The 21,645-nt window shown below is 38.2% G+C and overlaps 1 protein-coding gene across 2 annotated transcripts in view; it reads left to right on the top strand.

Moving 5' to 3' along the window:
* Positions 1-21,645, top strand: part of RFX3 (regulatory factor X3) — a 177,275-nt gene that overhangs the window by 107,760 nt on the left and 47,870 nt on the right. For both annotated transcript variants that reach the window (XM_036739384.1, XM_036739383.1), the window contains 3 exons: positions 10,028-10,149; positions 10,715-10,827; positions 21,206-21,321. In XM_036739384.1, the coding sequence (XP_036595279.1) occupies positions 10,028-10,149; positions 10,715-10,827; positions 21,206-21,321 (351 nt within the window). The remainder of the gene's footprint in view (positions 1-10,027; positions 10,150-10,714; positions 10,828-21,205; positions 21,322-21,645) is intronic.

Raw genomic sequence — 21,645 nt, 5'->3', positions numbered from 1 at the left:
AGCACCAGCAGGTGTCTATTCTCACTACTAAGGAATCTATCCAAAGGCAATGTTGATAAGCATAATTGGAGCCAATTAGCCCATTGTTCAGAAAAAAAAAAACTTGGACACTAAAAAGAGAAAATTTTTTTCCACTAGTCCAGGAGTCTGTTGTAAAATCAAGAAGAGGGCTTATGACTTATAAATCACAAAACAGTATGTTAACACATTATAGTAAGTAGCATATTTTTGTTGGTGCCTGGTAATAATATAAATAGAATAAAACATGTTTTTCTGAATATATTTAGGTGCATATTTATGGAGACAATCTATTGCCTAAAATACAAATAACCTGTGAAAAAAGCAATTTTGAAGTGCCCTCCCCAACACTTAGCATTTGAGAATACTTAAATAATTTAAAATCCTAGAATTTCATTTTGTGTGGTTGTACATATAGAGTTTATGAAAAGTGTCAATTCATCTCTTGGGGTAAAAGAAGCAAAATAGATGCAGCATCTAATTTTATTTAGTAAAGACAATATCAGATTTAGAATCTGAGATAAAAAAGTTAAAAAGTTTTCAAAGATATCATGAAATATTTGTAGACAAATATAATAATGCCTCAATAGTTAGCAGTGGGAAAGGATACAAAGGAAGTAAGCTGAGGAGACGCTAAGCCTTGGGGGCTCCACTAATGTCTATTGTAGGAAAAGAATGAGGATTGGAGACAGTTTTGCTCAATGAGTGTACAACTTGGCCTCTTGAAAGAGTCACAGTGGGGTGGCTTAGCAAGTAGGAAAGCAAAGAACAGGTATAGATCTGAGAGGTTGCAGGAGCAACTTGATTGTGGATCTTTGGGTGTTCTTCAGTTGGTGAACCTCCTGGGAAGGCAGGCAGGAGTTTGTGCAGTGCATCTCTGTTCCCTTGAGGGTTTAGCATGATGCATAGGTGGGCTCTGCTTGGCTTCAGAGACAGGATACAACATACACATAACTGGGGAATCTGCGCAGTGACACCTGCTACAGATTTGGACTGGAAGCCACATCTTGGTCCTCCTTGATTGAAGTCATACAAACCCCCATCACAGTAGAAGACCTCCTACTTGTGGGCACACTAATTATTTAGATGTCTGAAGCTGCATATCAGCTATCCAGAATTCACTTCAATTTAGTTAAACAAGCATTAAATTCCTACTATGTGAAAGGCACTGTGCTCAGTACTGAGAATATAAGGACAAAAATGAAACCTGCCCTCAAGGAGTTTTACATTCTGTTGGGGAGAAAAAACACGTACATCGAAAATTCAATACAGCATAGTTACAAAGTAATCTGAAGCAACTGGGTAGATTTGGGGAATCAGGTTTCTGTGTAAGAGAAGGTACTTGAGGATTCTTTCTAAGAGATGGAGCTGAGGAGGGAGTATATTTAGGCATGGAGGATAGCTTCTATAAAACACAAGGAGATGGAAGATTAGAATGTTTTCCAATATGGCTACAATGTAGAGAGCATGAAGGAAAATAGTTTTCAGTAAGTATGTAAAGGTAGGCTGGCTCTAGCCTGATTGTGAAAGCCTTAGAAGGCCAAGCAGGGGAGTTTATCCTAAAGGCAAGAAGGAAACACTGAAATATCTTGAGCAGTAGAGCAACATAGTCATACCTGTGTTTTCAGAATAACAATTTGGCAGTTATATGGAGGATGCGTTGATGATGTTGGAGACAGACAGACAAATTGGGAGGCAATTGTAATAATCTAAGCTAAAGGTGATGAAGGCCTGAACTAAGGTGGTAGTCATGTGAGTGGAGAGAAGGGGATGGAAACAAGAAATTTTATGAAGGTATAATTGACAAAATTTGGCAACTGATTTAATATGAAGAAGACTCTGAATGTCTAAATGAATAGTAGTACCTCAAACAAAAATGGAGAATGGGATATTGGGGAAAGATAAATCAGTTCTCTGCTTCAAACAGATTGCATTTGAGATCTCTATGGAACATCCAATTGGAAATTGAACTGGAATTTGACAGAGAGACTGGGACTGCAAGCTATTTGCATAGGAGTGATTAGTTGAACCTGTGGGCATGAGGCATAGGAAAAGAGCAATAATGATCCTGCAAAAGAAACTGAAAGGGAACAACCAGACAAAACCCCAGGGAAAAGGGGGCATCTAGGAGATCACAATTGTCAGACACCACAAAGACATCAAGAAGGATAAGTACTAAGTTTTCTTCATGGACTCTGATTCAGAAGGCCCTGATTCAAGAAATTATATTTGGCAATGAAGAAATCATTGGAGATAGCACTTTCAGTTGAGTGATAAGGTCAGAAGCAAGATTGTAAGCACTTAGAAAGTGAGAAAATGGGGGTGATAAGTGTAAACAGCCTTTTCCAGGAGTTTGATTATAAAAGGAAAGAAAGGTATCTTAGGACAGTAGCTTAAAGGGATGGATGATCACACCAAGTGAAGAAGGGTTTGAGTTGTTTTGTTTTTGTTTTTTGTTTGTTTGTATTTTTAAGGTTGGAGAAGATCTGGACATGTTTGTAAGCAGAAGGATAAGATTCAATGGATAGGGAGAGAGAAGATAATCAAAGGAGTGAGCTCTTGAAGTAGACAGAAGGAAAAGAGAATCAAAGGACTAAGTAGAAGGATGGATGTTTGAGGGGAGAATGACCCTGACTTTCTCCAAGACTGGAGAAAAGGAGGAGAGACTGGTTTGGAAATAATATTGAGGTCACTTATAGTAGAAAATCAGGGAAGGGAGGGATGATGAAGGTGGTTTAAGGACAGAAGAAAAGATTTGAATCAGACACCATGGGAACTGTGTCAAGAGCAAAAGGATTAGTGTCATAGTTGAGACAATGTAAGATAAATTTATAGTGGTCCCTGTAAGCATAATTGTGTGACTTCTTCAATTTATAGCCTAGCATGAGTATAAAAACAGAGAAAATAGATGGTAGGAAAGATTCAGGTAATAAATATAAGGCATTTCACATCCTTCTCATAAAGCCCAAGCCTTTTATTCCTCTAGTAATATGGAATCATTCTCAAACCATCATAGTACATTACACTTTGTATCATATAACCTAGGTTTGAATTCTGTCCCTTACTACCTGTGACACTTTGGACAAGTCACTTTGAGTAGCTTCAGGTCCCACATATGTAAAAAAGGGGGGCGGGGAAGGGAGAATTGGATGAAATTACCTTAACCTTCTTTTCTAGCTCTAAATTTCATCCTTTGATCCCATTGTGCAGACAATTGGGAAGAAAACAAGGTTGTGTGGGGGGTCCCACTGATAACATCATCAAGGGTAGCTAACAGAGGAAGGAGGAGCTTGAGCAGAGTTTCACATTCCTCAGCACAGCCATCTAGAACCAATAGATCCATGCCTTAATGGTCACTGACCCATGCCACCATGTTACAACATGGAACAATCATTTGTATTCTAAAATAATGGCTCTGAATCAAGGAAAAGTTCAGCTGAGTTCAGCAGTCATTGTGTCCAGTAGGTACCCTGGGAATGACCCTATTTCTAGCTTGATGCCCTTGTGACTTTGGGGACTTTCCACTTTGGTAAGATGAGCTCAGTTGAGGTGAAAGCCAAAAAGAAAGGTCTTTCTTCTCCCAAGCTCTGGCCAGGAAGGGAGAATAGAGTAATCTTTCTTTCCAACATTGAGAAGAGTCCTATACAAATACCTATACTTGAACCTAGGTTATACAAATTTTAAATGAGATTATGGAAAGAAAATGCTTTGCAAACTCTGAAGTGCTCCAAAATGTAAGATTTCTAAGATGACGGGGAAGTGTATAATATTTTTAGAAATATTTTAGTCCAAAATAGATAAAATTGTTTTTTTAAAAAAAGTATAGGTATGCAAAAGGGCTAAGTTTCAATTATTGGCAAAATTCATATAGAACACCCACCTCATTTGGACAGTCAGATACATGAGGCCTGGCTATCTATACTTCTGTACCCTTAGAATGACTAGGCCCTTCTGTCTGATCTGCACCCTCCAGAGTGGGTTGCCTCCTCCCTACCATCCATGCTACTGTGTATGTTGTCTTCTTCATTAGAATCTCAGCTCCCTGAGGTCAGGACTGCTTTTGCTTTTTTCTGTGTATCCCCAGGGCTTAGCACATATAAGAATAAGGACCGAGTTGCTTTTGTTTGTATCTCCAGTTTAACCCAGGGTTTAACACAGTGCTTAGCATATAGTAAGTCATTCATATGCAGCTAAGATCAGCAATCTTAGTTGCATTGGCACGATAATGAAAATTGCTTTTTTTCTTGTTATACATCTTTTCTTTTTCAAATTAATACAGAAGTTGTTTTCAAATATGTAATATTTATGTTTACAGAGAAATAATATTACCATTATTATTCTTAGGGGGTGGTTAGAGCTGAGATTTCATGAACATGAGAATTCAGTGTCAAATCTCTATCTACTTGTGCAGGTCCATATCTCATCTGTAACTTTTTGAGAGTGGAGCAAGTCACTTAACGTCCCTGAGGCTCAGTTTCCTTACCTCTAAAATGAAGGGTTTGGTCTGGATAGCTGCTGAGTTATCTTCTAGCTCTAGAGTTATGATCCTGGCAAACATTTCTCCAAGGGTGGTGGTGTCCTGTATTGGAATCGGTAGTGTGACCTGAAGGAGGGGAATGCATTCAGACTGATATGCATGAGTGTACTCCATCCCATGATACCTATATAAACCAATCTAGCTCTTATCCAACCTCATTGGCATGGAATTAGACCAGGAGAGATCTGGTTCTGGGACATACCCACCTTAGGAGAACCAAATCTGTCTCTAGAGGAGTTACCAGATTCTCATACAGTCCCAGAACCATTTCCTGAGGGACTCCCAAGAAGGGATATTCCTAGACAACAGCAAGTCTTAGAAACATTCCAAGCTGTTATTCCAAAGGCTGAGCCTGAGTTGGATTAACCTCTAAGGGAGGTGATATGGCACCTGAGCAGCTAACTTTAGTATGCAGGTAAGAAGGTTTATGCTGTAAACCTTAGTATTCACTCTGCCTCTGAAGCAGTCCCTGATGTAATGATCACATTTTCCGTTGAAGTCAGAAGAACTAAAAATAACTAAATGATCCAACCTCTGTAACACTGTTTCTTGGAACACCATTGATTTCCTATTGTAGTTTTATAATCTCCATAGATGCATATGCTTCCAATAGTACTACAGTACAGGATTTGCTGTTACTTATTCTGGGTAAAATTTCCCTTTGCAAAAATATAGCTCATTTTAAATTTTAAAAAACTAATATAAATATCTTAATTTAGTATTTTTAAAAAAATTCTTGAAAGGATTTCAGCATAAGATCAACTTTAGACATCATCCTGTTTTGATGAAATATATACAGAATTCATATTGAAGACTATAATATAAATCCCATTTTTGGCTTTCTTACCTGAGAGGTATGTGCTTAGTCTTTTGTTTCTCCATAGATAAGGTCTTAAGTACTTATTTGTTGCCTGGGATGTCAAGATGGGAGGAGAGAGGCAAGTTGCCACCTCAACAAGGCGGCCAATTCTCCTGGGCCCCATGCAGCAGGAATAAACGTGGAAGGCAATGGAGGTTCAAGAAAGAGATTTCAGGATAGGGACAAAAACAACTGATAGCAAGATTGCGTACTGTTTAATTTTTTTTTTTTTGGCAGGTGGGGAGGCAGGGCAATTGGGGTTAAGTGACTTGCCCAAGGTCACACAGCTAGTAAGTGGGTCAAGTGTCTGAAGCTGGATTTGAACTCAGGTCCTCCTAACTCCAGGGCCGGTGCTCTACTCACTGCGCCACCTAGCTGCCCCATACCGTACAATTTTAATTGTATAATCACCCATCAACTGGAGTTGTCACTTCATTGACATCAGAAATTCCCCCTACCAAAGTAGTTTGAAACCTTCTCTGCAACTTACAGCTAGATACCATAGTGGATAAAGCGACAGACTTGTAACCAGGAAGACCTCAGTTCCAATCCTTTCTCATATTCTTACTAACCACAGGACCCTAGGCAAGCCACCTTAACTTCTCTCTTTCTCATACAAAATGGGGGTGATAATCACATCTACCTTCCAGGAAGATTATGGGGATAAAATGAAATAATATACATAAAATGCTTCGCAAACCTTAAAGTACTTCATAAATGGTAGCTATTAATTGTTGCTTATGGTTTTAGAGGGTTGCCTAAAGTACAACTGAATCACCCAGAATCACGCTGCCATTTCGTGTCAGAATGGGGGCTTGATCTCCTATCTTCCTATCTCTAAGACCACTTCCCTAGTCACTACATCATGCTACAACTCTTCAGAGAAAGACATAAAATAAGTAAAATCTACTGATAAGACATAGAATTTATTTTAGCCAATCGTTTCAGCTTTCCCCTTAATGAAAGCCTATATTAAATCTATTGTTAGTAAACAAAATTGATAGGTTTGGATCTTACTTTTTCCCTCCTGCCCAACTACTTACCAGTGGAGATTGCCTGTGAACAGTAAAATCGCTACAAATTGGGCAACTGAAGGGACTAAAGATGAGAGTTATCAACACTATTATTTACAAAAGATTTCCTCCATTTAGAGATGGAAGAAGCATTAGAGGTCTTCTAGTCCAATTTCCCCTTTTTAAAGAGGAGGAAACAGAGGACCAGAGTAATTAAGTGACTTGCTTGCTGTAGTCACACAGGTGGAAAGTAGGAGAGCCAGGACTCGGATTCTCTAACCCCAACTTCAGAGTTCTTTCTACTATATTTCAAATTCACCTCCTAGGATATCATTTACTTTTCCTAGATATTGAAAGTCATCTAATTCACCATTTTCTACTGAGTTCTGTTATTGACTGAGGTTTTGTCACCGTAGTCATATCCAAACTACTTACCACTTTACTGGGACAGCCTTCAAAAAAACCTCATGCATTACATCTGGGAGGTTAAGATCACACCACTTGGTGAGTGAGAACAGCTTTTTTAATCTGTGGTTATAAATCATGTAATTATTTAGGATGGTTCGTAGGATCACAGATTTAGAGCTGATTTCAATCCCCTCATTTTGCAAATGAGAAAACTGAGGCCCAGAAGAGGTTAAGTAGACTTGCCCAGGGTCATACAGTTAGTAAGTGGTGAGACAGACTGGGATTGTGATGCCTTTTTGTCTATTCAGTTTAGTTTTTCCTACATGCAACTTCAACTACTTTAAAAACTTTGGTATGAATTTTCCCCTATAGCCTTGATTAGTGCTGAGAAGTTAATTTGGCAATTCTGGTGGTAAGTATATGCCACTTTCTGCCTTCCATTATGATGTTTAAGTATCCATGCATAGCCATATTGTCTGTTTTCAATGGTGCTTTCAAAGTAGAGTTACAACTCTCCAAATTCCGTGTAACAGCTATGACGAGCTCCGTATTGAAAAGATTCCTAATAACCTTCCAAGTTTTATATTTCAGTGACAGGTTTCATGCATACACTAAGTTATTAAAGCATTAGAGTTTCTTTGATTTCTTAATCATTAACAACTTTAGCTGGTGGTTACCCATGGAGTTGCAAGCTGTTAAAATTATCATTTGCTTCTTACTAATTTTAAAACCAAGAGCTGTTTCTTCATTAGCAACAGAACAGGTCTTTTTTTTGGCACCACAGATTTTCAGATATGGTCTGGGTTTACTCCATTTTATAAAAATGCCAACCAAGACCTTTGAATGTTTCAAACATAATTTATGGAGGTGATGATTTATCTTACCAAAAAAAAATTTGAGAAGACTTTCTTTAAATAGTGAGCTCCCCTAGTGTTTGCAGTCAAGTGTGTACTTACAGATGATGAATTACTTGACAGAGTAGTAGGAGGCAGAAAAATTTGAAGTTATGTTTCAATGGCAAGAGCCCTTGCCAGTAGAAAATCAGTCAGAATGAAAATAAAGCATCCCCAGTTTATAGTGTAAGTCAGTGGAAAGGCATAATTCGGTTCACAAAAATTCAATTTATGTACAACCTTTTTAAAGAATACATACAACATGGACACAATAAATATTTATTTGATTTTGCACATCAGTTTTTCATACAACATAGACACAATATTTATTTGATTTTGTTTTTAGCTGGTTTTAGCAGGAATGAATTTTAGCCTTAAAATTCATTCAAAATGTTTATTTAACACTTAGAAAAGAGGTAGTTTAATGAAAAATCAAAATTAAAATCTGAACTCCATATAAATGGATTTTTTCCTCTTAGTTGCTGCTTCTTTTTCTACAAGATTAGGTTTGAAGAAATCATTTATGTGCTATATTCTATTATCTTACACCTGTGAAAAACTGTTATAATTACAAATGTTTATCTCCTATTGTTCCTATTGTTACTATTATTGGAGGCATATGTGGTATTATTTGAAAAAGCACTGAATTTGTAGTCAAGACATCTGGGTTTAAGGTTCTGCCCCATTCCTTACTAAGCTAGGTGACCTTGGGCAAGTCAACTAACCTCTATGAGATTATTTCCTCTTCTCAATAACTCACATTTATGTAATGCTTTACAATTTTAGGAAGCATTTTGTTTACAACAACCTTGTGAAGGAGATAAAGTATTATTATCTCATTGTGGATGGGGGAGGGGGAAGGGGGGGCCATACGTGCTTAGCGTAGAACCAGAACTGTCATCATGGGGCAAGGGTCTTCTGACCCCAAGTCTAGAGATCTTTCTACCCCACATACTGTCTTTATATAAAATGGGGAAACTAGACATCTCACAAGGTTGTTGCGAGTCTCAAAGGAAACAACCTACTGAAATTGCTTTGCAAACAATAGATCTTGCATATAAATGTGTGCTTCTGCTTCTAATATCATCATCATCTCAATGATATAGGTAATATTAGTATAACTCCAAGGAAAAAATATTTCACTATCTTCCTTAAGAATTTAAGAATTGTCTTACCACTGACTGCGTCATCATCATCATCATAGTCATTCTGGAATGCCACTGAGATGAAGAACTTGTTTGCCCTATATAAAAATAATCTAACAAGAAGCAGTATAAAGTCTTTCTTGTCTAACCTCAAATCCCATGCCAGTTTTGAAATTTGTGGTCATTTTGTACCCATGATGTACTTGCTGGATGCAATAGACAATAAAGAAGTATAATCAGAAAACAGCTGGTCTCCATTTTATAATTACCCCATAATCTCATAATAAAGCTTCATATAATTGAAATCTGTAGGAAGTTGTTTCAGCTTTCTCTTCTCTAGGCTAAATAATGCAAATTCCTTTCACCTCTTTTGTTTAAACTCCATGAATTCCAAACTGCATTAATTTAAATTGGTTAAACAAGTTCAGCCTATTTTATTAGCTAAGTAAAAATTCATAGCTGAAAATAATGAAGCTAAAGCCAAATTAGGCACAGAGTGAATTGATGAGGATGGGAAACCTCCTGAAATGAACTAAGGGTACAATTAATTGATAAGGACCCTCCACCTTTTCAGTTACTAAGGATCAAAGTTCCTTTGCCCCCTTCAGGCTGGATAGACCAACATCTTTACCATAAGTGGTACTTCAATTCAACAAGTGTTCATTAAGTGCTTACTACATTTTAAGCCCTGTTTCAATAGGCACTAGTTTCATTAGGCTGGAATGCTTAACTTCCTTGCCACCCCAAGGTAAAAACATATGACCAGTCTATAAACGCATACTTGAAAGTTTTCCAGCTTTTGCACTTTGGAAATAGCCTTGGAAAACCCAGAGTCCCCTCTGTGACACAATGAGCAAGCAGAGTGAGGCTTTTTTAGCCTAAAGAAAGACTTTGGGACTCTTTGTTTTAATTCTTTGTTCTTGGATTTCCCAACTTTGGTTAGTTTCTCAGGGAAAAGCAGAATTGAAAATGTCTTTATATACCAACTTTCTAAAGTCTCTTTTATGTTAGATAAATCCCCATCAACATGAACAATGAAAGAAGGCAGATTCAAGTCACACGCCTTAGTCACCTTTGTGTGGTGCATTTGAAGACTCAAGGAAAAATTTGTTTGTTGTTATTATTGTTCTTGTTTTTTCATTCCATATTTTAAGGTACAAGCCTATGCAGAAAGTGGATGGGGTTGCAGATGGTTTCACAGGAAGTGGTCAACAGACAGGCACATCTGTTGAGCAAACTGTAATTGCCCAAAGTCAGCATCATCAACAGTTTTTAGGTATGTTAAGATATAATGAGTATTACTTATTTGTAAAACCTACAAAATAGCAGCAGGTTTTTCCTAAAGTATCAAGGTTCATTGCAAACTAATTCTACTCTAAAATTCTTTCTGCTGAAGTTGTACATCCAACACAACATGATGGTTTAGCTCCTTCTTAGCTAAATATTCCTTTTTTAAAAAAATCTGGATTTATGTTGGACTTTATAATTCATACATACTAAGTAAATATGTATGGACTAGCTGCTAAAATGGGAAACACTATGCTATTTCTACAAGTTCTAGTGAAACTTTAGGGTTAAAAAAATCACCCACAGCATTTTGTCTCTCTTATACAACTAAGACAGTCTTGTTACCATTAGAGTTCTGCTCACATCTTATCTTGTCTATTGTTCCTGCTGTTAATTTTTGGTTGTAAAATATTGACGAAAATCTGAGAAGTCTTGGCTTTTTGGCCCCCTGACTTTACAAAAACGAATCCTTTTGTATTCTTAAATTTTTTCTCATTAAACTGTAATTGGCACCATCCACAATTTTTTTTTCTGTTCTGTTGTCATGGTAACAGATGCATCGAGAGCACTTCCAGAGTTTGGAGAAGTTGAAATATCTTCTCTACCAGATGGTACTACCTTTGAGGATATCAAATCACTGCAGAGTCTTTATCGAGAGCACTGTGAGGTAAGTAAGACTTTTCAAACAAATTAAGTCATACTAAAACAGCTATCTAAAAGTAAATGATATGTCACTTGCATAGGAGAGAAGTTGATCCTCATGCTTTGTTGAGCAAATTCTATTCAACAAATACTTATCAAGGGCTTACTGTGTGCAAGGAACTGGTAGCAATTTTTTTAAAAAGGACCTAGTCTCTATGAGCTTAACAATCAAATAGAATACAACACAGGCACACAAGTAATAGTGATGCAGGAGTAGAAGTCATAAGACAAGTGAGACATACAAGTAAAATGTTGTTAGGATTCTGAGGCTGGAGAAATAAGTTCATTCAGGGAGAAGGGAAGTTAGGGAGAGTCGTGAGAGTTCACAAAAGACGTGGTGCCCATGCTGAAAGTTGAAGGAAGGTAACAAGTCCAACATACAAAGAGGAAGGGAAAACATCTTCTAGGCAGGCAAGGAGTCAGTGTGGGCAGAGGCACAGAGGTGATAAAAGGCAGTGTAAGAATGAAGATGGTGAGTAGCCCAATTTGGTGGTGATATAAGGTTCAGGAAAAGGATGTAGTAGGAGATAAGTTACGTTGCAGGCAGATTTTAGGAAAAAAGAGGTTTTTCTTTGCTTTTTCCTGCCTAACTATAGAGGTGAGAGGTACAAAGAAAATTGATTAAAATAAATGGGAGAGCTTGCACTATCCACATTCCACAGACCATGACGCGTTTCAGTTAATTCCGTCTAGAGGTCACTGAGGTTTCTATTCTTCTCCTCAGGTTTCTCCTTGTGTCATTCATATATATGACAAATATATATATATAAATGTGTGTGTGTGTGTACACAGATAGATAGATAGATATACAAATATGACACAAGGAAATGCCAATATGGCACAAGGAAAAGTTTGTGCCTATATACATAGGTGTGTGTGGGTTTATGCGTGTGTGCATGTGTGTACACTTATCTTAAGGCTCAGTGATAGGATCCTAAGATTTAGGTCTGGAAGGGAATCATAGAATATCAGTGGTCAAAGGGACCTCAAGGATCATATAGTCCAATCTTTACCTGAGTAGAAATCTCCTCTAAAATGTCCCTTAGCAGTTTGTCTTTCAGAATTTATAAGGACCCAACACTTCATCAGTTCTTCATCACTAAGAATCAAAGTTTCTTTGCCCCATTCAGGCTGGCTCTTTATGGTATAGACTCACATCTTTATCATAAGTGGCACTTTAATTTTATTCAATTCAATAAGCGCTTGATCTCTTCTTGATAACTTCCAGTGACAGGGAGCTCACCACATGCAGAGACAGCCTGTTTTTCTACTGAATGGCTTTAATTGTTTTCTGTTAAGGGGCTAATTTTCCTAGTGGATTGCTGTGACCAGGAAACAGTCCTTTCCTGTCCAACTTACTCATTTTATAGTTGACTAAAATGGGGCCCAGCAAAATCAGGTGGTTTGCCTGAGATCACAGAGTAATCAATGCTAGAACTTGTATTTAAAAATAGATCCCCTTACTCCATATCAGTGTCTTATCTCCACCACCTCCACACACCCCATTTTGTAGGAATACTGAATTCTAGAAGCTCAGATACAGATAGAGGTCAAAGCTTGAGTGAAGACTTTAAGCCAGCTGAATCAAAAGTCAAGGCTCTATCTCACAAAATGTTCTGTATCCTCAAAGCAGGCACTGATCTGTGTAGAGGGAATTCCCTATGCCAATGAACTCACAGGTCTACCTCTCCACCAATATACTATGACATGGAAGCTAGTTGAAGAGGAAGACATAGGAATCCCTGGTAAGGGAGCTCTTATGGGAAGCCCTTAATCTTTTCCCTCTAATCATCAAAAGAAAAGTAAGGGCAGACTCACTTCAGGGCTTGGCAAGTGCCTGGCCCTGCTAACCCTTAGTTGATGGGAGAAAAAAATTGCTAAGTATCAGAATTATCTCAGAGTGGGCTAGAATGCTTCAGGAGGTAGTAGGTACTCTCTTACCCTGAGATCTTCCAGAAATATTGGATGACCATTTTTTCCATCATGATGGAAAGGATGATGTCTGAGGTGGCTTCCAACTCCAAAATTCTGTGATTAAAACTTTGATCCTCTGGCCCTAAATCCAGAGTTCTTAACAGAAGAACACTTGGAAGCTTCCTACTGCAGGATCAGTTGTGCCAACTCACTATCTTGGGCATGATCCACTCCTGGATAGGTTTGATACATTTGTTTCTAAGCTAATAGCTACTAATTTCAGGATGGGGCATTTTCTTTTGCTTATAAGATTTTCTTAAGTGTTTCTCTCTTTGAAAGAAGATTATATTTGAAGTTTAGATATCTTTATTTCAATATTGTTCATGGACTCACTCTTAGAATAGAATCCTTTGGCTATTATGGACATCTTACTCCCAACTACTGACAATGCAATATGCAGTGAGATTTCTCAACTCATAGCATTAATGGGTTGGATTTTTTTTTCCACATCAGAAGTAAAGAATGTTTGAGTAAACCTGAATGTTTCTCAGAAGTCCTGGGTTATAAACAAGCAAAAGCAAGTTCTCACATTATTAGCATAACAAATGACAGATCTTCCCCATATGATCTTTAACAGGTTGTCTCAATCATTTCCTATAGTGACCATTTTAACCATAAAAGTCAGTGAATATTCATCTTCCTGTTGATCCTTGTGGTTTTTTTTTTGGTATAGCTCAACTCTCTAATAGGAATTAAGTGAAGGGAACAATGTCAATTTATCCTCCTCTACCTATAATAATCATAAGATTTAGAACTAGAAGGACCATAAAAATCCTCTCATTTATTTTACAGATGAAAAAACTTAGGCCTAAAAACTCAAAGTGACTTGCTCAAGGACAAGGGAGTAAATAACAGATCTGAGTTTTAAATAAAAGATCCTTTAAATAAAAGGTCCTTTCCCTTAAACCACGTTCCATTCAGTGAAGAAGATAATACAGCTAATTTCCTAGGGTTTTTCTGCTTCCTATGGACAGAATTGAAACAAAAGACGAATGAAAATTTGCTCTGCAAAAAAGTTTTTCAAATAAATTTTAATTGTTATCTTTTTGTTTTGATATCACTTTCATTTCCCAATTAATCCCTTTTCCCACCTCCTCCCAGAGAAGCATCCCTGGTAACAAAGACAGGGGAAAATGGTTCAACAAAACTAGCTGATGCAATGAAAAAGTGTGACATGATTTTCACTGTTTCATGCCCTTGTCTACCACCTCTCATCTCTTCTTTGGGGCCAAGGCTGGTCGTTGTAATTTCATGGCATTCAGTTTTGATTGCTTTTTTATGATTGTTCTTTTCATTTACATCAGTCATGGTCTATGAGCATATTGTTTCCATGGTTCTGCTTACTTCACTTTGCAGCAGTTCATATGTCTTCCCATGCTCCTCTGTAGTTTTTATTTCTTATATCCTGATAATATTTGATTATATTCATGCATCACAACTTGTTTAGCCATTTCCCAATGAATGGGCACTAATCCTTTGCTCCTAACACAAAAAGTGCTCTTCAAAAAGATTTATCACAGGGTTCCTTTAAATGCCATATTCCCTAGGACATTAAAATATGATTTGATTTACAAAATATTGGTGTATGTACAGCATTTCAAAGACCCAGAGGGACAGAGCAATTCTGAAATGTCAGAAGGGACCTCAGAGTCTATCAAGTCCAAGCTGTATCTGACCTTCAAGGTCCCAAATTCTGAAATTGCCCTCTTTGTTCATAATCTCCTCTCCTTTCATTTCTCCCACTGTTGAAATTGGTGTGGCCCTTTGCCCTGTACTTCATTGACCTCTTCCCCCCCCCCGCCCCCAATCTACCATGCCTGTTTTAGCTTCACTTCTCTCCCTTTACAGTCTTGACTCTATAGTAAGGCAGTTCAAGAAGGCACCATCCTTCACTCTTAAATCCCTCAGATGCTTGTTGTTGTGTTTGCTATTCCTCCTTGTTAAGGAAGTAATGAAATCATAATGAGCCCACTAAAAAGTCATGCTACTGAACCTTGCTACTCATTTCTGACTGACTCCCTCTCAGGGTTTTCACCACAGTTATTACAGATATTCCCAGCTCTCCTCCATCCCCCAACACCACCCTACTAAGCTCTGAAGATGCCCTTGCTTCCTGCTTTAATGAAAATATGGAAGCTGTCCATCCCAAGTTCTCTCACTTTCCATCCTTTTCTTCTCAAAATCCCAGCTTTGCCCCATTCTCGGAGGACATGGTGACCCTGCTTCTTGCCAAATGAACTCCTTCCCTTGTGCTATTGAGCCATTTTTTTCTTATCCTTATTCCCCTCCCCATGGAGCTATTTTCTATGGTTCACACCCTCTCTACTCATTTCTTCCCCATTGCCTATAAACATTCCTAGGCTTCCTTTATTCTTTTCCATTGACCCTGTCACCTGCTTGACTTCTCCTCATATCTCTCCTCCCCTTTGGTATTAAACGTACAGTAAGATTAGTGTACACTCAGTGTTTCCATTTCTTCCACACCCACTTACAGAGTTCCTCAACCACCTACAATTTTCTATTGCTGCTACTCTGCTGAAACTTTTCTCTCCAAGGTTACCTTAAGTGTCCGATTTATTGGCCTTTTTAAAATTCCCAACCTCCTTAACCTTTCTGTAGCATTTGACTATTGAACCCTCTTCCTGAACTGACTTCCCTCCTTTGGCATGTTGATGCAACTCTCCCTTTGATTTTCTTACACCAGTCTACTGGTTCATTGTCCTGTTGCTTTTTACACATGGTCTTCTAAGATTCTGTCGTAGGGCCTTTTTTCTTTTCTTTCTTTTTTTTCTCCCTTGGTATCTCATAGCTCCACCTATATTCAGATGCCCTTCCAATCTATGTCTTTACTCTCAACCTCTTGGAGATTGGGTCCTGCTTCTCCAACTCACTGCTAGGCAAATCTCCACCAGAATAGCCCACTGGTATCTCAAACTCACCCTGCCTGAAGCTGAACTCATCTTCTTTGCTCTAAAATTTGTTTTGCTTTTGAACTATAATATTTCTGTCAATGGTACTACCATCTTCCCATTCATCCCGGGTCAAAACTTCAGTCACTTTTTACTCCTTTCTCTCCTTCACCCCTCATGTCCAGTTAATTGTCAGACCCTACTGATTGTACCTTTTGAATATCTCTTACATCTGTCCCCTCTTCTCCCTTCTCACTGCTACTACCACCACCCAAGTTTACACCTCCATAACATCTTCTCTAGTCTTCTGACTGGTATCCTTGCTTTCACTCTCTTCCCTCCATAATCCATTTTTCATATGACTACCAAAATAATCTAATGTATATATTTCACTTTGTCACTGCCCTGCTCAAAACTTTCTGTGGCTCTCTATTGTACGTAGGATAACATACAAATTCCTTAACTTGACATTTAAGATCCTCCATATCTTACCTTTCCAGCCTGATTTAAAAATCTTTCCCTTTACACTGATTCACTCACACACACACACACACACACCAATCAAACTAGATTGCTAGCTATTCTGCAGTTCCCTTTCCTCTATGCATTCCCTTTGTATTACCTTTCCTCTTTGCATTCATGCAGGCTGCCAACTCCCTACCCCAACCATGTCTAGAATGCATTCTCTTCATCTCCATCTATTGAAATCCTTTTCTTCGTTCAAGGTCCAGCTCAGGTGTCACCTCTCCCATGAAGCTTCCCTGGATTCCTCTAACTGCAAGTGAACTCTTCCTTCTCAAATTTTCATAGAAAGTGTTATCTTGATCCTTTCTTTACTGCTAATTTATGCTTTAATTACTTGTATACCTGTGGCTCCATTAGATAACAAGCTCCTTAAGGGCATAATACTTTTCATATAGTAGGTGCTTAATAAATGTATATTGAAATTAATTCAATTTTTGTTAACATATCAAAAGAATTTAAATCCCTCAATTTTCATTTTCTTATTTTTGTGACATTTCCCATTGATTTCTGGAAGAATATCCCCTTGAAATATCTTTTTCTATATTTATAAATTGGGCTTAGTGTCTTTACATATGAAATCTTAAAGAATTTGTGTCATGTATATGTGTTGATCTCTACATCCAGAACAAATGAGATAGTTAAACACCAAATAGAGGGGTTTTTTTTCTTTGTCTAAACAATCCAGATTGGCTTTCCAGAGCCCTCGAGGTTCACCAGCTAACTAGGCTCTTCTCTACTTCTCTCAGATACATTAGTTTTACAGTTATTCTACCAGTTCTTAAGACCCTAATTATTAAAAAATTCAGTCTAAACTTCTTTTTTTGCACAAAGGAGTAATCCTTAGGTTTTATGTCTACTATTATCCTGAGGCTAATTTATAAATTAATTTGAATGCTATAGGGAGATTTTAAAAGAATAACCAAAAGTTAATACAAGCATTGGTCATTTTTAATGCAGTCCTCTGTGTTTGATGAAGCCAGAAGTTTGTACTGGCCCAGTAAACTAAGAAAAAGGAAGTTAAGGTCAGGGCCCAACTAAAAGTGTATATTGTCAGTCACTTGGTCAATGAGCATTTATTAAGCCCTATGCCAGGCACTGTGCTTAGCACTGGAGATACAAAGAAAACCAAAAACAATCCCTGCCCTCAAGGGGTTCACATTCTAATGGAAGAGACAACATGCAACCAACTACATATGTAAAAGATATAAACAGTGTACATGGAAGATAATCTTCAAAGAAAGGCATGGAAGTTACTTCCTTTGAAATTCATCACCTCTGTCCTTCCTCCCTTGATCCTTATCCATCTCTTCAACCAACCTTCTGGTCACTCCCTCACCTTTCTCTGTTCCTTTGGGTCCTGGCTCACAGTTTTCCTCTCCACTCCTTCCTGCTCTCACATTCTTTGGAAACTTCCATGTCTGCAATGATGAACCTCCTGATGTGCTATTCTCATAGTTTCTTGAACTCTTCAACTGTCGTGATCCCCACCTTCACTTAATTTCAGGCTCTTCACTTGAAACTACCTTCAAAGTCCTGAACACTGACATTTCTCCCTGTGGTTAAGATCCCTAGTTCTTTCATTTCTTCCTAGCCTTAATTCCTTGATGAACTCATTGTTTTTCAACATGACTTCACTCCCTAGACTCCTCCCTAATCTTTATGGAACCTGTTCTGTTCTCACTTTCTTCCCTACTTCATAGTTCTGTCCTTGGCTACCTTCTCTCCTCATTGCCAACTGTATCCACTGTCAGAGCTCTAGTTGTTACTTTTAGGCAGATGTATTTATCCCCACTAGTTACCCTTCTTAACCCTGAACATCAGTCTCCTTGGCTGTTTTAAGAAATAAAACTTCCAGGATCATTCCGTGGGAGTCCTGTTGTCCTGTACCCTGTTCTGACCGCGTCTGGGGTATTATATTTACTTCTGAAAGTCTCGTTTTAGATAAGACCTTAGTAAATTAGAGAGGTCACATGAAAGAGTATATTCAGGATAGTAAGGGGTTTTGAGTTCATCCCACATGAGGATCAGTTGGAGAAACTGGAATTAAATTTTAGCCTGGAGAAGAAAAGGCTTGGGAAGGACATGAAAGATTGTCATGTGGAAGAGAGACTAGATTTATCCTATTTGATTCCAAAATGGTAGAACTAAGAATCATGAATGTAAATTTCCAAGGAGAAAATTTAGGCTTGATGTCGGGGGAAAAACCCTAACAGTTATTAACAGTTATATCTATCTGAAAATGTAATAGGCTATCTCTCCTCACTGTAGAATTTTAAACAATGGCTAAATGGCCATCTCCCTTCTCTAATCCGTTCATCATATCACTGATTGAGAAATCTTCCTAATATAACATTTTTATCATCTCTCTCCTCAGAAACCTTTAATGGGTCTCCATTTTGCTTAATTAAGCCTTCACTATTGTAAAAAGTTAGATATTATTATTATTAAATAAAATATGACCTGACCCTGACAGTACATATAGCTCTTTCTCCTCCTCCACGGTTTTTTCACACACTGCTCTTATTCATATGTTCTGCTTTCCAGCCAAACTGGACTACTCCATATTCCCCATTCCTGGCCCGCCTTCTCTTTTTTTTTCATGTTTTTACTCTTAGTATTTCACATGCATGGAATGATCTTACCCTCTCCCCAATCTCCATCTGTTGAGGTCCTTACCTTCTTGAAGGCCCAACTCAAGCGCCAGCTGCTCCATCAATCCTCTCCCATTTCCTTATCCTCCTCAGATTTCTGAAAGCACTTTGTCTGAACTTATACTTTTGTGCTTCATGTTACTTTCCTTTATTACATCATAGCCATTTGTACATACATCTCTATATCTGAATATTCCCATCATACCTATTAAGCTACATAGTTCATTAAGTCAAGTTGAGTGAACAAGCATTTGTCAAGCACATACTATATGTACTAAACACTGGGGATACAAAGGAAGACAAAAACACCACCCCTGCCCTCAAGAAGCTTGCTTTCTAATGGTGGAAGAAACAAACAAACTGTGTACAAACAAGATAGATAGATAGATATGGACATAGATATATCAGATATACAGGGTAGGGGTAGCTAGTTGGTACACCGGCCCTAAAGTCAGGAGGACCTTAGTTCAAATCCAGCCTCAGACACTTGACACACTTACTAACTGTGTGACCTTGGGCAAGTCATTTAACCCCAACAGCCCCGCCTCCCCCCCCTCCAAAAAGAAAATGGCAAAGATTCACCAAAAAAAAGATATACAGGATAAATTACAGGTAATCTCATAGAGAAGTTACTAGTACTGAAAGGGACAATGAAAGGCTTTTTGCAGGTGTGGTAACTGAGCTGAGAGATGAAGGAACCAAGGGAAGCTAGGAGGAGGAGATGAATCAAAAGAACATCCTAGGCCCAAGAGGACAGCCAGTGAAAATGTACAAAGTTAAAGGGTGGAGAGTCCCATATAAGTAACAGGAAAGGAGGTCAGTGTCACTGGGTCCTAAAGTGTGTGGAGGGGCAGAGAATGTAAGCAGAATGTAAAGGTAGAAAATGACCAGGTTGTGGCTGGCTATAAATGCCAGAGGGCTTGATATTTGATCCTGAAAGCAAGAGCCGATAGAATGCTCCCTGATAAGAGAGTCTTAGGGTTGATGGCCTATTTTTTTTCTCCCATTGCCTAGTACACAATAAGACAATACTTGTTTACTGAATTGCATTGGAGTGTAGTGTTTCCTCTGGTTGGATTTGGGGTGCTAATTGCACTGAAGTGTGGCAGTTGTCATGATGCCTTCTCCCATACTGCAGCACTGTTCTAGTAGGGGGGACACAGTAGCCTCTCTTGTTCTGTCCATCTGCGAATGAAACAGTAGGGGTGGAATCAAAGGTGTTGTTCTGAATCTTGCTTGTCATGCAGCTCTGACTGCAGACATCCAATGCTCTCTTTACAGCTTCCACATTCAATACTTCTTACATCTGTACTTTGAGAGTCTGTGATTTCATCAGTGTGGTACGCCCTCCACAAATATAGACTGCAACCCCTCCATCCTTTAGCAAACAGTCCTCATGACTTGCATCCCTCTGAAGCCAACCTAGTTCCAAACCTCTGTGGATTTAGGTAGGCTGGCTTTTGGATGACAGACATGCAACAGGCACGTAGGTGTGTTTTCATGACAGTCAATCAAAAAGCGTTTATGAAGTGCTTACTATGTGTCAGGCACTGAGCTCCATGCTAGCAATACAAGTAAGAACAAAGACAATCCTTGCCCTCAAGGAGCATACATTCTAATAGAGGAGAGAAACATGTAAGTAAAATAGGTGCATAGAAGATATAGTCAGATAATGTGAAATGTTATCTCAAATGGGAAGGCAGTTGCAGCTGGGGTACTGGGGAAGGCTTCTAACAAATATGGTACTGGGACAACATGAGTTATGACAGGACAATGCAAAATAAAGGTTAGATTAAAACTACCGTGCTGAACTTGCAAAATACAAGTATGGTAGCCAAAGAAAGGAAAATATGGAGAAAAAGGGAAAAATTATAAGGAAGGATGAAATTTAAGAGGTGATGTGGATGAAGCAAAAAAAGGCAAGGGGTTGGGGTGGGGAGATCAAGTTGCAAAAAAAAAATAACTAGAGATCTGTGAAAGCATTGGTTGAATTTTTAATTTTTAAAGGAATTGGTCAATTTTCCTTAGTGAATGTCCTTGTCTTTTTAGTAGTTCAATTTTCCTTTGTTCTGTCATATATCTTTAGCAGGTTCTGAAGAAATTTCCTGATGAAACATCTAATACCCAGAGTGACTAGAAGTAGCTATATCTTCCCATTATGCTATGCTCAGTTACAAAAGAAAAACAACTGTCCTTCATCTATGAACCAGATGCAAACTTCTACTCCTTTTGGTTAATGTAAATACAACAGGAAGGTCACCTACCCTTGATTTGTGTTTTTTAGGCAATATTGGATGTTGTTGTGAATCTTCAGTTTAGCCTGATAGAAAAATTGTGGCAAACTTTCTGGCGTTATTCTCCCTCCACTCCAGCTGATGGCACTACCATTACTGAATCCAGGTCAGAATCCAAAAACTTTACTAATTTAGTATAGTAACTGAACAGATCTGACAATGTAGAGATATGTATACCAGTTGTGAACCTTTTCTGATAACTTTGATTTGATAGGCTAACATTTTACTATGATATAATACCACAAACTGCTCTTTTGAAGTTTAGCCTCTCCACATAGCTCCAGTTTTTATTGATTTGGGTGACTGCAGTAGACATCTTCCCCCTTTCCTATTACAAAGAAGTAACCAGTCAACATGTCTTTAGAAAATTTGAAAGTAAGTAGAGAGCTTTGGGGGGAGCCCTTTATCCTAGCTATGTGGCACCAGTGCA

This window comes from Trichosurus vulpecula, chromosome 9 (genome assembly GCF_011100635.1).
Source record: "Trichosurus vulpecula isolate mTriVul1 chromosome 9, mTriVul1.pri, whole genome shotgun sequence".
NCBI classification, from domain to species: Eukaryota; Metazoa; Chordata; class Mammalia; order Diprotodontia; family Phalangeridae; genus Trichosurus; species Trichosurus vulpecula.
The sequence above is the reverse complement of the archived record's forward strand: the minus strand, read 5'-3'. Positions and strand labels throughout refer to the sequence as shown.